This window comes from Haliotis rufescens, unplaced genomic scaffold (assembly GCF_023055435.1).
Source record: "Haliotis rufescens isolate VD_foot unplaced genomic scaffold, xgHalRufe1.0.p SCAF_2, whole genome shotgun sequence".
NCBI classification, from domain to species: Eukaryota; Metazoa; Mollusca; class Gastropoda; order Lepetellida; family Haliotidae; genus Haliotis; species Haliotis rufescens.
The window spans coordinates 22,747,254-22,763,077 of NW_025963890.1; the positions used below are offsets into that span (position 1 = coordinate 22,747,254).

Genomic DNA, 15,824 nt, shown 5'->3' on the forward strand with positions numbered 1-15,824 from the left:
CTCCATAAATGACCATCTGTCATTATTTTGCCTGTCAATGTGGAAGTAACGTAAAAAGGAAGTCAAAAGTTTGTGAACGGGAGAGACACTTACGATAAAGGGAGACAATTTACGGGGAGGTAGCTCTTGTATGACAATAGTTCCGGCAAAGTGTTAAGTTCACTGCAGTGTAATATCAAGTGTTATGTTCACTGCAATGAAAAAAATCACTTTTCTCAATTCTTTCACACTGAAGTATGTACAATAAATGTATATATGTAACACTTGGTATTGATACATGACAATACAATACTCACATTGGGACACGAAAACTAACCAGGCATATGTAAAGTGTGTGCAAGGCAAACCATTGCTTCTTATCACACACTCCACACTTGGACAGAGCCCAGATTTATTACCCGAATACCTGACCCCTTATTACCCGACCCTACCCAGGTTGGAACCAAAATGTCCGATTCAGTATTTGTCTACCAGAGCCCTGGCAATACCATTTTAGCTAAATGTAACAAACGATCTGATCATGCATACTATGAAGTTGACTGTAGCTTTATCTTTGCCCAAACATATTAACGTCAGAAGGAATGCGGGCAAAGTCAGAAAAAAATGTGAATTGTTGATGTCATTAAAGAATATATCATGCGACTAATCACGGGTCCATGTAGTCCTTTGGGAACTGAGTTACCCGTCCCAGTCCTACTCCACGCCAACAGAGAAACCAGTAAGCCAGGTGACACTGTGTAACAACCCTATCCCCATGTTGTTGCACACCCACCCACCCCCCCCCCCCCCCAAAAAAAAATTGGATACTGAGAACCTTGGTTCTTCCCCATTGGGGTTCAAAATGTAAAGCCTTCGTGAAAACATATTTTTGAGAAAAAAACAACCATTCCTCCCTAAATTTGCATGTCATGTGAATGAAACAATGCTATAAATATAAAAGCATATGCCAAAAATTTCCCTTTCTGAATTCCTAGAGTATTCTTAATCCTATGATGTCTCCACTAACTGCGAATATTGATTTTACCAACAGAAAGTCATCATAAATCACAACAACCTATGACAGATATAACAGTGTAGGTGCAGCTGAACCTGGCGTACTGGACATCTGCCCGACTCTCATGACAGGCCATCAGCCAGTGTCTGGAAAAGTACACTGAAAAGTGCACATCTTATCATGTCAATGATGGCAATGATTCAAAAATGGAATTTTCTAAAGAGCAAAATTTACGAAGTTTTGCCATAACATAGCTCAATTGAGCTTACTGCCCATCACGAAACATTAATCAGATGATATATCTGACTGTATAGTGGTATTAGAACCAGCCTCTATGGGTGTTCTACTCCACCAAATCAGTCGTTCAACCAGTAGTTTTTGTAGAGAAGAAAGGACGCAGACTGAAATCTGGCAGCTGTGATCAGATGATTTTGTGTAAGATTTTTATGTTTTTCAAAAGTACATCCATCCAGTAAATGAAACTGACCATGTTTATCAATGTTTAGTGCTGTGACCACAGATATTTTCAAGCAAATAATATTTGGTGCGGAACTGGGGATGGTGCATTCAGCTTCCTGCACTCGGAAAAGGAACTGCCTAAGCTAGTCCGATTTTTAAAGTTTTTTTTGCTGTTTTAAGGCCAGACTGTGCACACATGTACATGTAATACCTGTTGAAAGCCTAGTTATTTAAAAAAAGTATAACGTTACTGTAAAAGTCTATAGGAAAACAGCCTGTGAAGATCCGGGGTAGAATAGGTCTTCAGCAGCCCATGCTTGCCATAAAAGGTGACTATGCTTGTCATAATAGGCGACTAACAGGATCGGGTGGTCAGGCTCGCTGACTTGGTTGATGCATGTCATCGATCCCAATTGTGTGGATCAATGCTCATGATATTAATCACTGGATTGTCTGGTCTGGACTCGATTATTTCCAGACCACCGTCATATAGCTGGAATATTGCTGAGTGCGGCGTTAAACAACAAACCAACCAACCAACTATAGGAAAACATTTGGTTGTGTGTAACCTGTAGGTGAGTGCACATTTCAGTAATTCATACTTCATAGTCTTTCCTGTTTATATTTGACCATGGATTCATATTGCCACGAATGTAGAGGCAAATTAAAAAAAAATAATGAAACTGAAGCTAGGGACAATTTGGGTTGAAGGCACCTGTTGGGTGGCCTGGATATTTGGGCTGGGACGGTTAACTCGGGTACCCGGGTTGGGTGGGTACTGAGCAGGACCCGGATACCCAAAGGACTACCCGGACCTGTGGTTAGTCACGTGATATATTGTTTAATGACAAAAATTATCTGGAACTCTATGGTTACACTACAAGTCACTTATGTTCACATTTCTCTCTGACTATGAATGCATTCCTTCTGACTTTTCATATGGTTGAATGAAGATATAACTTAAGTCAACTTCAGTGTATGCATGACCAGACTGTTTCATACATTTATCTACATACCTTTTGCCAGGGATATGACAAAAACAATTTCCAATCAGACATTTTGTACCTATCTCTTGAGACAGATCTCCTATCTACAGTGGGTACCCTGGTAGGGTCGGGTAACAGGGGGGTGAGTACCCGGGTGAGTGCCCTACTAGATATGAACATTGCTTTGTTCTGTGGTCAAATACAGCACCTAAGGATGGCTCTGTCCATCAAGTCCTGACCCTCTCCCTTCTGAATTTGTGGAAACTGATGAATTTGATGAATTTGACAACAAATTAGGATAAGACACCACTGCCACAACAATTTGTGTGTCTGTGATAATCACCTGCCAATCAAGTCATGTGATGCCGATATCAGGAGTATGGAGCATGGACACAGCAGACAGCATAGAAGTCACAAGCCCTCCTATTTAATGTAAACAATGTTGCACACCATCACTTCTTTCTGTTTGGTTTTTTTTTTGTGTATGGATGATCCTATTTGTTTGCCTCAACAACACTCTCCTGACCTTTATGTCCTTAATGATTTGACATTTAAATATTGTCTCCACACTGTTTTCAGCTGCACTCATGTAGAAGAAACAGAAGCTGTCACATTCAATGTGGAATTTGGACAAACCGATCTGAAGTCTGGTGTTGGCAGTGTATGATCAACAACCCTTGTTTTGCCTCACTCCCCTCGACCACCTTGTAGAAGTTGTGGTACTTGGACATGTTGGTACATTTAGCACATAGAAGTCCTTCTGTCCAGTTAAGGCACCTCTGTTGCTCACTAGCAAGTTCCATCATAAAATCACCCTCATACATTAGGAATTTCTGCCTCAACCCTTACTTTATACTGTCTGGCTAAGTTCATTATCCAGCCTCATATAGGAGAGGACCCTGTTTTTATGAAATATGAATAAACTCCCATGGTCTGTGTATGATCATAGAAACTTCTCTATTAATACAGAAGTACATTTGATAACACATTGATGAGTCTTTGTATACTGGTGCCATATAGATATGTTGGATAGGAAAAAGAATTGAAGTTTAACCCACTTTTTATTTTTTTCTGACATATCTATCTTTTAATTATGTTGTCAGTATACAACAGAAAGGGAAGAGCGCTGAATTCCTCTGCCTTTGTCACTGGCTCTTCATAACCTGCACACTCAAACAAAGGATGTTCTTCCTTATTGTTACGCTGTAACAAAGGTACTGTCTTGGGGTGGTGTACTGTCTCAAGGTGGCGTACTGTCTCAAGGTGGCATACTGTCTCGAGGTGGTGTACTGTCTCGACGTGGCATACTGTCTCGAAGTGGCATACTGTCTCGAGGTGGCGTACTGTCTCGAGGTGGTGTACTGTCTCGAGGTGGTGTACTGTCTCGAGGTGGTGTACTGTCTCGAGGTGGTGTACTGTCTCGAGGTGGTGTACTGTCTCGAGGTGGCATACTGTCTCGAGGTGGTGTACTGTCTCGAGGTGGCATACTGTCTCGAAGTGGCATACTGTCTCGAGGTGGTGTACTGTCTCGAGGTGGTGTACTGTCTCGAGGTGGTGTACTGTCTCGAGGTGGTGTACTGTCTCGAGGTGGTGTACTGTCTCAAGGTGGCGTACTGTCTTGAGGTGGCATACTGTCTCGAAGTGGCGAACTGTCTCGAAGTGGCGTACTGTCTCAAGGTGGCGTACTGTCTTGAGGTGGCGTACTGTCTTGGGGTGGCATACTGTCTCGAAGTGGCGTACTGTCTTGACGTGGCGAACTGTCTTGACGTGGCGTACTGTCTCGAGGTGGCATACTGTCTTGAGGTGGCATACTGTCTCGAAGTGGCGTACTGTCTCGAGGTGGCGTACTGTCTCAAGGTGGCATACTGTCTCAAGGTGGCATACTGTCTCAAGGTGGCGTACTGTCTCGGGGTGGCGTACTGTCTTGAAGCGGTGAACTGTCTTGACGTGGCGAACTGTCTTGACGTGGCGTACTGTCTCGAGGTGGCATACTGTCTCGAGGTGGCATACTGTCTCGAGGTGGCGTACTGTCTTGACGTGGCATACTGTCTGGAGTCGGCATACTGTCTTGGGGTGGGGTACTGTCTTGACGTGGCATACTGTCTTGGGGTGGCATACTGTCTTGAGGTGGCGTACTGTCTTGACGTGGCGAACTGTCTTGACGTGGCATACTGTCTGGAGTCGGCATACTGTCTTGACGTGGCATACTGTCTGGAGTCGGCATACTGTCTTGAGGTGGCGTACTGTCTCGACGTGGCATACTGTCTGGAGTCGGCATACTGTCTTGACGTGGCATACTGTCTGGAGTCGGCATACTGTCTTGACGTGGCATACTGTCTGGAGTCGGCATACTGTCTTGAGGTGGCGTACTGTCTCGACGTGGCATACTGTCTCGAGGTGGCATACTGTCTTGGGGTGGCATACTGTCTCGAGGTGGCGTACTGTCTTGACGTGGCATACTGTCTCAAGGTGGCATACTGTCTTGGGGTGGCATACTGTCTTGAGGTGGCGTACTGTCTTGACGTGGCATACTGTCTTGGGGTGGCATACTGTCTCGAGGTGGCGTACTGTCTTGACGTGGCATACTGTCTCAAGGTGGCATATTGTCTTGGGGTGGCATACTGTCTTGAGGTGGCGTACTGTCTTGAGGTGGCATACTGTCTTGGGGTGGCATACTGTCTTGAGGTGGCGTACTGTCTCGAGGTGGCATACTGTCTTGGGGTGGCATACTGTCTCGAGGTGGCGTACTGTCTTGACGTGGCATACTGTCTCAAGGTGGCATATTGTCTTGGGGTGGCATACTGTCTCAAGGTGGCGTACTGTCTTTACGTGGCATACTGTCTCGAGGTGGCGTACTGTCTCGAGGTGGCATACTGTCTCGAGGTGGCGTACTGTCTCGAGGTGGCATACTGTCTTGAGGTGGCGAACTGTCTTGACGTGGCATACTGTCTCGAGGTGATGTACTGTCTTGAGGTGATGTACTGTCTTGAGGTGGCGTACTGTCTTGAGGTGATGTACTGTCTTGAGGTGGCGTACTGTCTTGAGGTGATGTACTGTCTTGAGGTGGCATACTGTCTTGAGGTGATGTACTGTCTCAAGACGGCATTCTGTCTTGACGTGGCGTACTGTCTTGAGGTTGCATACTGCCTCGAGGTGGCATACTTACTCCTCCTCTGGAGTCAGGTAGCCCTGATGAGACGCATATGGCGCATGTTTTTTCTCATGATACGTGTTAAGACGGGGATTTGCAAGACTCGAGATTCTTGCTAATGACATTTATTTTGTCATGTGTGTTTCCTGAACTCAGTGGAGGAATATTTTTCAGGAGGAGACACTTTATCCGACTTTATCCTTTTCTTAGTTGTAGTTAGTAGGGTAGACTATCTTGCCGACAATCTAGTACTCCTAGATGTTTCCGGGTTAGTACCCAAGCTTCCAAAATATACTCCTCCAAAGATACATGTTTTGCATGCTTGGCATATAGGGTGGGGACTTCTGATCAGTTGATCAATGCTGCATACCGAACACACGTGGATGGCGATGGAGAGGGACTCTAACCTAACTATTCATGACAATGATCTTGCTTCTTATACTCCCGTAACTTGTCTGTACTTGTCTTTAAGATAATCACAAGAAGTTACAGTGTGAAATAACACAAAACAAATGTGTTTAGATGAGATAAAAAGTTTTGGCTTGTATACATCTGGACACACACGAAAGAATTGTCATTTTACCCCCTCACACAATCGCAGTTTCATCGGTGTGGAGGATAGGGTTTGCCTCACAACTATTACATATGTTGGCAGTGAAGAGGACGTCTGTTTTAAAATCTAAAGACTACAACCAAAACAGGAATTTATGGCTATGATGTAATAGAGTTAAGGTGTTCAAAGGAATTATGGGCTTCACACATTGTATCCATGTTGGGATGAAAGCCAGGCCTTCTGCATGACGAACAAATGCTTTAACCAGAAGGCTACCCCACCACCTCCAGATGTAAACAACTTACCACGGTCAGACAAAGTAGTTCCCTGCTAAAGAAGTCCAAGTTTCTCTTCTCTAGGTTATCGAGGTAGCTCTGTAATCGGGTGTAGGAATATGGGTAACAGTAGCCAAACTGGTAGACATCATCCTCTCGGTCAAAGTTGAAAGCGAAGGACATGACATAATTCTTTCGATGGTCTGGGCAGCGATAATAATATACATGTTTGGCCGGGATTCTCACCCTGAGAAAAGACAAGACATTTATTGATTTAGCCACTGAACAAAAGTACAGATTAGTTAAATAAAAACATTTATTATAAAAGCTGACTTAAAACATTTTCTAAGGTGAATAAAAATCTTAATAATTTTTTGAATTTATAATGCAGAAATAACAGAAATGTGAAGATCAAAGTGATTGAGAACAAAGGATTATTCAGTCGTTTGAAAGGCATTTCTAAGAAGTTGACGAGTGACAAAGAAGACACAAGTTATGGATAACAACTTCTTTATTCTACTGTAATGGCGACATTTTGGTATAGATCCTTTTACTGATGTCAAGCAAGGTTTGCCTTGCTTGACAACGGTATAAGGATCTATACCAAAGTTGTCATTCATAAATTGTGTCCACTTTCTGATTATTCAGTCCATGCAAAAAACACCAGAAATAGGCTTCACACATTAAAAGTTTAAGAGGATCTTTGATAGTTGAGGTGAGGTTAAATGGGTTTTAATGTCACGATAAAGATTATTGCACTTATATAGCAACCTGCATGCACGTGTGTGGCTGCATGTATTAGTCTGGACTTATGGCAGTTTTATAGTGCTAGCCCACTGAGATACCATGCCGCAGTTTAATATGAATACCCTACTCAGACACAGTATACTGACTCTGAGTCCATCAGCCCTTGTTTTAGTCCCTTACTTGAGCACCAGGCAGGGTAATAACAAGTACCATCTTTTAACATCTTTTTGTATGACACGGCTGGAGAAGGGACCCGAATCTTCCGCTCTCCGGCCAGATGCTTTATCCATTAAAACACTGAGGTAGTTGGTCCTTTGATAGAGATTGCTTGTTTGGAATGACACAGCTCCTTGTTAATAAGATAATTGTGTTAGTCGAATACTTACCACTTTGGCCTGCTTGTTGATTTGACAAGAGGTGACATTCCATCCCGATACAGGGACTTGGTCTTACTAAAGTTGACAATGTTGAAGATAACACGCTGAAATGAAAAAGTGAATAACTGCAAGAAATGTTGGCGTGAAAAACAAGAGCAGATGCAGCACTAGGGCAGTAAGAGTAGATCTGCTGCTTTATTGCAGGCTTGATATTACTGCATCCAACAATATCACAATCAAACACAACATGCCCACAATGAGATGACAGTTATGTACATACTAAACACAGAAGGTTTACTTCAGGGCACCGATGGCACAGCCGGCTTACTCAGCTAGGGTCTGTATATGGGTTCTGCCGGCTTACTCAGCTAGGGTCTGTATATGGGTTCTGCCGGCTTACTCAGCTAGGGTCTGTATATGGGTTCTGCCGGCTTACTCAGCTAGAGTCTGTATATGGGTTCTGCCGGCTTACTCAGCTAGGGTCTGTATATGGGTTCTGCCGGCTTACTCAGCTAGGGTCTGTATATGGGTTCTGCCGGCTTACTCAGCTAGGGTCTGTATATGGGTTCTGCCGGCTTACTCAGCTAGGGTCTGTATATGAGTTCTGCCGGCTTACTCAGCTAGGGTCTGTATATGGGTTCTGCCGGCTTACTCAGCTAGGGTCTGTATATGGGTTCTGCCGGCTTACTCAACTAGGGTCTGTATATGGGTTCTGCCGGCTTACTCAGCTAGGGTCTGTATATGGGTTCTGCCGGCTTACTCAGCTAGGGTCTGTATATGGGTTCTGCCGGCTTACTCAGCTAGGGTCTGTATATGGGTTCTGACGTGAAATGATATCAAATTTCGAATTATGTCCTAATGTGAAAAAAAGATTACTACTACCATTGCAGACTCATAAAAAGACCCAGGTCAGCATGATCTTTCTTCACCAATATTTTTCTAGAATTCGTTTCCGAGGCAAAGTGAATCAATCTACTCCATAAAATCTAGTAAAATCTAATTATCTTTTACATTTGTATACTTATCCTGCATTACTCTTAAATACATTTACTGCTTTCTTTTGACAGAAAACCGATGCTACGGGGGTCCAACTGAAGAGTGAGAGAGTGAGTGAGTATGGTTTTACGCCGCTTTTAGCAATATTCACACATTGTACCCATGTTGGGAATCAAACCCCGGCCTTCGGCGTGACGAGCCAATGCTTTAACCACAAGCTACCCGACCGCCCCTCTAGCTGAAGAAGAAGTTGATCCAATCAGTTTTGTGGCAGACCCCATCACATAGCGCAAACGGCCACAGAAGTGATGACATCATGTATCTTCACATTACTGCTTGATTGTACCATCTGAAGACATCGTGAAGAGGCAGCTCTGTGATGGGGGGGGGGGGGGGGGACTGCATTACTCCTTAATGCATCTGAATTGGACGGTGGGCATACCTTCAGATGAGATCCTCAGGAAAGACGAAGATGTCTAGGCAACTGGCAGGCACATCCCGTGTGCAGGTCGGCAACCAGTAGACCAAACATGTCTGAGGAAAGAACGAGAGTTTGAGGAAGTCGAGGTGAAAGGCAACCAGAGAAAATAGCATATGCTACAGTCTAAGTACTGACTTATCAAGCCAGTGCTTGTAGCATAAGGACCTCCCTATCTGGTGTACGAACACTGCAAGAGTTGGTAAGGCTGGCTCTGGACAGATGGAGATGCTAATGGCATCTGGCATTGTGTAAGCCTTCGACGTCTTCCAAGGCCACATCCCGCAGGTCCCTCAGGCAAAAACCCTTCCTTGATGGATCTTGTGGAACAATTGCTGTTGGGAGCCTTCACAGAAGTGACCGCCCTGATCTCGTGAGGATTGTTGGCCCTCGGGGGATTAAGGCCAGTGGCCTCATAAGCCTTTAGGATGACTGCTCATAACCACAGGGACATGGTGTTAAGTCTGACTTCTGTCAGGGATGTCAAGGAGATGGGAATGAAAAGCCATTTCTGGGCACCACGTTGAGTCTTAGAAAGGCAGTGAAAAACCCAAAGTGCACAAACTGGGCACTGAGGTCCTCCTCATCTTCATTACCCACAATCAAGGAGAGGTGATGGTGAAGGACCTGTCAGACTGTCCTGGGAGTTGATTCTTGGCAATGAAGTCCCAGCACAGCCCAAGGTGAACCGTTCCCTGCGCCCAAAACAGACCTGGGTGATGTCAAGTGTGTGCAGCTCACTAAACATTGCTGCCATAGCTAGAGCCAAGGGAAACACTGTCTTCTTGGTGTGGTTAAAGAGGAGGCTGAGTGGAGAGGCTCAAATCGAAGACCAAGCTGAAATCTAAGAACCATGTTCAGATCCCAAGCAGTTCCGGAATCTTGGTCATTTTACGATCCTCCAGAACTGCCAGAACTGCCAACACTGAGTTAATGGCCACCAGGTAGGTAGTGATGGTGCTGCCCTTGAGATGTTGCTTGCTGTGCTGGAACAGAAGGAATTCAGCCAAGAACTGAGGAGACACTGAAGTGGGATCCTGATGTTTCTGTTTACAAAAGGAATCAAAGGAATGCCACTTGTCACCCTAGAGTCCCCGATTTAGAGGGCCTGTGCACCATGGCTGTGGCTTTAGCTGCTATCGTAGCAAAGGGCGTGGACAAGGAAAGTCCCAAGGAAACTTCCAGCCTCCCCTGGACAAGTACCAGGGCAAGAGTGGGGAGAACAAGGGTCCACTACAACTCTCAGTGTGGCCGAACCTCCTCATCACTAGGGCGTCATCTTGAAAAGGCTTTAGGTTCTCGGCTAGAGCAGCAAAAGACACAGTCATGGCGCACAGGCCTTCTAATCAGGGACTCATGATGAAGAGTGGCTTTCCCGAGGAAACATCTTAAGACTGCCTTGGCCAAGATCACCACCACACACCGACTCAGTTATTTGGCCATCTCATCTCTAGCATAACTGGAGACATGGGAATGCGTTTTGGAGATCTGGCTGTTAAACAATGAGGTTGCCTGCACTCTTGCTGGTTCTGGTTGGAGATGAGAAACACATAAAGAATATATGGATGGCCTAAGATTCTTTAGATGTGTCAGAAACCCATCCCCGTTTCATTCTGATTATGTTTCCAGGTTTGTGCTCATGCTTGTGTGGATTTCACCCATATGTGAACATATGTGAAATATGTCCAACAACAAGTTGACATGAACACACGTAGGTGCTTAGGAACCTAGAAACAGTATCAAGGCAATCAGGATTCAAACCCACAATCAAAGGTTTCTTGCATGCCTAAGGCAGCAATTGCAGTGCCTAAGAAAACTGGGCCACTCTTTACCCCTGGAAATACTACAATTCCATAACCGTAATGCCTCACCTGGTCCGACCGCACATTCTCCACGGTAAAATTGAACCAAACTCGGAACCGTGGGTTGCAGGTGTCCGGTCGTATAAACAAGTCATACTCATGCTCTGTGATGTAATCTACCCGCCCTAGATTTCCTGAAAACAGTGAACAAACTGTACAGAAAAACAGAATTAAACAATAACATACACATCATATAACATATACATGATACCACATAAAGCATGGGAAAAGTGTAAATTGACCTGTAGTTTAACACAATTAAAATTCATAAGTTCATTGGTCATTTCATCTTATAGCTTAACATCATTCTCATTACAATCACACCTATTACCATGATACCTCCCTGAGCCAAGATCTGTTGACACCTCCCAAGGATGTCAGGTCAGGTGAAACCTGAGATAACATTGACTTCCCAATCTCATTAAAATCAGATCTTAGTTCTCGCTACCGCCACACAAAGATCTGAGAACATCCCTTTACGGGTCAAGTCAGACCATCCTTGCCCAACCAATGGAATGACCAATCAGAAGCCAGCTTTCTCGTGCTTTACGGCACTAATTTCAAATTGGCGATTACGCTTCGAAACATATTTTGACAAATTCTCGATTACAAATTTGAAACCGGAACAAAAGAACATTCTGGAATGGCTAATAGATAGTCTAGATTGTATGGATTCAGTCGTTAAACCCGTAACTATCGTTCAGAATACCCCGTGTTAAAGTTTTCGAGGTTGCGTGATCAGAAATCAAATTTCGACTGTCAATTTCATGATCTGGTAAGTGACGCTCTGATTGGTTGGATGAAAGGTCGTCAGATCTTTGTTGAGCGGTTGCGAGAACTAAGGTCTGATTTGAATGAGATTGATTGACTTCCCAATCTAAATGAAGGGTGTGTGGGTTCTTTAGCCAATCGGATGTCATCTTTCTAAAATGATTCAGCTTCACTTCTTAGCCTCAATTCAGAAATTTTGATTTGTACAACGACAAAAAAAACACAGAACACAAATAGGCTATTCCTTTGATGGTACACCATCATGCTCAGAAATGACAGGGTGATCAAAATGAAAATATCCACAATTATGATACGGTGCAGCCTGAATATATTACATTCAAAGATGGTCATTTCAGCTTGTTTTCGAGATACAGGAATCAGATAGGCTGGTCTGAATGCTTAGCTCACTCGTATAGAGAGTTTAGAATCCTCAAAGCTGATTGACACAACCAGTGCAGCAGTCCTAACCATTGAGGCATCATGATATATACTATTCAAAAGAAGTTAAGGAACACCTAATTAACTAAAGTAATATGACAGAATTGGGTGTTCTTTAAGTTCTTTTGAGTAGTATACGATCAGCGAAGTCACAGTGACCACCTGATCAATTTAGTTTTACGTCAAGTAAAGGTTACTGGGGACCAATTCTAAACCAGAAACCCATGGAGACTTGCACTGAAAACATTCAAGCAGACTGCGGTCTCCATAACCCTTCAGTCTCACAAACAACTATACAAAAACAATTCAATAACTTCTAAACTGGAATCTTTAAAAAAATCATAAAACAAAACTCATGAAGTCATAGTGCATAAGCAACTGCCATATCCTTGAACCTATTGTACATATGAAAAATGATACACAGCAACAGAGCAATAAATAACTGTCCAATTTTCAAAAGATATCTGCAAGAATTTTAATGCCACACTGCCAATGATAAAAGAAAAGTCTGATATGACCTGATGAAAATCCCAAGATGCAAAATTACTATTTGCTTTAGAAAATTGGATCAATAGTATATCCGAAGTTAAGGTCTAAACATAAAAATCTAACAAAAAGACAGGAAGTGCATCAGTTCCTGATGCCAAGGGAGATTTATTTCATCAGTGTTGAGAATCTTGTATTGTTACATTCTAATGGAAAACAAAAACAGAATTTTCTCAAGCTGCTGGCGTGGGTGGCTGGATCTCCGCCTTCCACGGGATACACTCTCTATGTTTGATGGAAGAGGAGAGTTATAGAGCTTTATAGTTTGTTTGACAAGAGTTGATTACAGTGTATATCTAGCGAGAGGATAAAAACCATGATAGATATTATTAGGGGTGGCAATCGTTATTGATAATAGAGATTGATACTCGCTAACTAAATACCGATCAATTACCGACAAATATTGAAGAAGTAACTTCAAGCAAACATGCAAGGAAGTCACGAAAGAAATCAACATACATTTGTACATGTATCTCACACCACGGGTGTGCAGAGACACATTTATACATAGATTACTTTGTGGACATTTGAGATAATAAAAAAACCAGTTGCTTTCCGTCTTTGACAATTGACATGATTGACAATAACAAGTCTGTATCGATAAATCTAAACTTTATTTCATCACAATGGTTTATGTAAGTTATTATCGATGACAACAATTTCATATCAAGAATCATTAATTTTCTTCCCGTCAACGATAATTCCAATGGGGCTGGGACAATACAGCAACTGTGCTATAATACGTATTATGATACCATGGTCGCTGGGACAATACACCAACTGTGCTATAATACGTATTATGATACCATGGTCGCGATCCCGTATGCATCACAATACTTGCATGTGCTCTTATCTGTGGAGTGTAAGCCATCTTTTTTATAACAAGATGGACAAATACCTGGCACACTGATGATTTACTGTTGACAGTGTCAGGTATGGCACAATGGATGAAAATATTTATGTTTTCATGATTAATTTTCCCTACTAATTAGTGTATTGCGTAACAGTTAATAAAGACAACATTCAAGGTAAGGATCGATATGTTTTAGTTAGTGTGCGACTGTGATTGATTGATTGATACTTGTATCGAGCAGTAAAAAACTGACATCCTCTGATGCATCGTCCCACTACTACTCATAATAGTGCTAGCCAAATGAGACACATTATACTGACTCTGAGCACATTAGGTGGTTATGATGATGATGATGATAATAATGATTTATAGTTCACAAAATAACATTTACTCAAATGAGAGGATGTGAACATTTAAAACATATATTTCAGAAATAACTCAACCCTTTCATGTTTCCACACTTAACAAAATTACATGCCACATGATCAGTGAGGCCTTCAGCAAGGGCCAGTATTCAATTTCCTTCAATGGAGACGCCCTACTTTAAATTCTGCGTCACTTTTATTTCCACAATCATAATGGCATGATATCCTGAGAAATATACCAATTAATCAGTCTAATCAATGTATGTTTGGCACCGAGCCATTCAGGATACAGGGCTCCAATTCAGTTCCTTTTCCAATGCACTGACTGATTGTCAAACAAAATGCTCTAAAGTTGTTGTTTTTAAATATGATAACAATATAGAAAAATGTCCTATTAATACTTGCAAACTCTTGAAAATGTCCTAATGACATTTGTATCAAGCAAAATTACCTCAATCAATTTTTGGTTGAAGATTTCTTAAATACGACCCTGAATTCTCTATAGTAGGAGTATATATAACACTTATGGGATATAAACACGCTGACTTTACAAATGAAATGAAAGTTCTTTACATACTTCTTAATCACATCATTTTATGTTATTGGAGATAATGAAGCAGAAAGAAAGCAAATACCATTCATTATCCATCAATAATCATTAGTAGTCACCTGTAGTGATGATTGGTCATGATTTCTGATTTGTTTAAACATATGAAAATTGAATGAGATTAATTAGCTGATTAGTACAGGACCATATGTAGTCGTTACTGGCCTCATTTCAATTCTGCTTCCACTGGGTATGACACCTCAATCCTTTCACAAGACATGGAGTGTGAACAACTCATTTCCCTTTATTCCCTAAGGGGGCCAATAAAAATTAGTCCACTTATTCAGATGAATGGGTCTTTAAGATGACTGTCAGCAACAACTTGAACACCATATGACTGCACTGATTATGGGTGGTGACATATGTTGTATTGTCTATAGTAATAATGAAAAGAGGTATAATTAAACATTTGAACACTATATAATATGTATATTGATAATAAGGTTGTGATACGAACTAAGGTAAATATATGTAAAACTTCTTAAGTTAAGGAAACCTAATCCTTCTTCACAAGGAAATCACTAGTCACCAAACCAAAATAAATTCAGTGAACTAGAGTCAAATTAACAATGACTTGGGAACTATCAGAAACTGGTGTTTTAACATTCATTTTCTCTTAGTACATATCATCCTTAAAACAGGTACATGACTTTACAATATGATACAAAATATCCCAATGCACCAATATTTAGGAAATATTACTAGGTGTGTAAAGATTATCCGAACATTTTATGCATCACAATACTCTGTGCCACAAAAGAAGTATTGCATCAGAAAACTATGTATCGATACCAAACGATACACATACATATAAGGGTGACCAATACAACTTAATGAAAATTAATTGCAAAAATACAAAAATTATATTTCCTGCCAGTATGTACAAGACTTTTCCAGCCATTTTTTGATTATATAACTCAAACCTACTAAATAATAGAGGTGTAACGGTACGTGATACAATACATATCCCAATACTATGAGTGCAATAAGATTTGTATCCCAAGACAGTACTTCCTTTTCACAAGTTGATATTCTTTCTCTTTTCAGGTGAATCACAATCCTGTATCATTTGTTATTACATTTCAGAGATCAAAGATGGGATATTGTTGGGCAGAAACATATTGGTAGAGGGCGCTGTGAATGTTATGTCATTTATGTCCAAACATGAAATACTAGAGCAATTACGTAAGCTGGTGGTTGAACAGTTTCTCTTATTATTCACGTTTTAACACCAATATAACTTGAAATGATACTTGATATGTATCACGATACAGTGATCGTAAATTGATGTTTTGGATCATGGGCCTCTTATCACGATACAATACCGTATCACCATATCCTTACACCACTACTAAATATGGTTTGG

The 15,824-nt window shown here is 41.8% G+C and overlaps 1 protein-coding gene across 3 annotated transcripts in view; it reads right to left on the reverse strand.

Moving 5' to 3' along the window:
* LOC124112013 (cytosolic carboxypeptidase 6-like) overlaps positions 1–15,824 on the reverse strand; it is a 139,097-nt gene that overhangs the window by 121,747 nt on the left and 1,526 nt on the right. For all 3 annotated transcript variants that reach the window (XR_007222177.1, XM_048399760.1, XM_048399759.1), the window contains exons 3-5: positions 10,888–11,012; positions 7,552–7,646; positions 6,449–6,665 (exon numbers count right to left, since the gene is read on the reverse strand). Coding sequence is in view for 2 of the 3 variants with exons in the window: in XM_048399760.1 (XP_048255717.1) it covers positions 6,449–6,665; positions 7,552–7,646; positions 10,888–11,012 (437 nt within the window). In the remaining variant the exon portion in view is untranslated. The remainder of the gene's footprint in view (positions 1–6,448; positions 6,666–7,551; positions 7,647–10,887; positions 11,013–15,824) is intronic.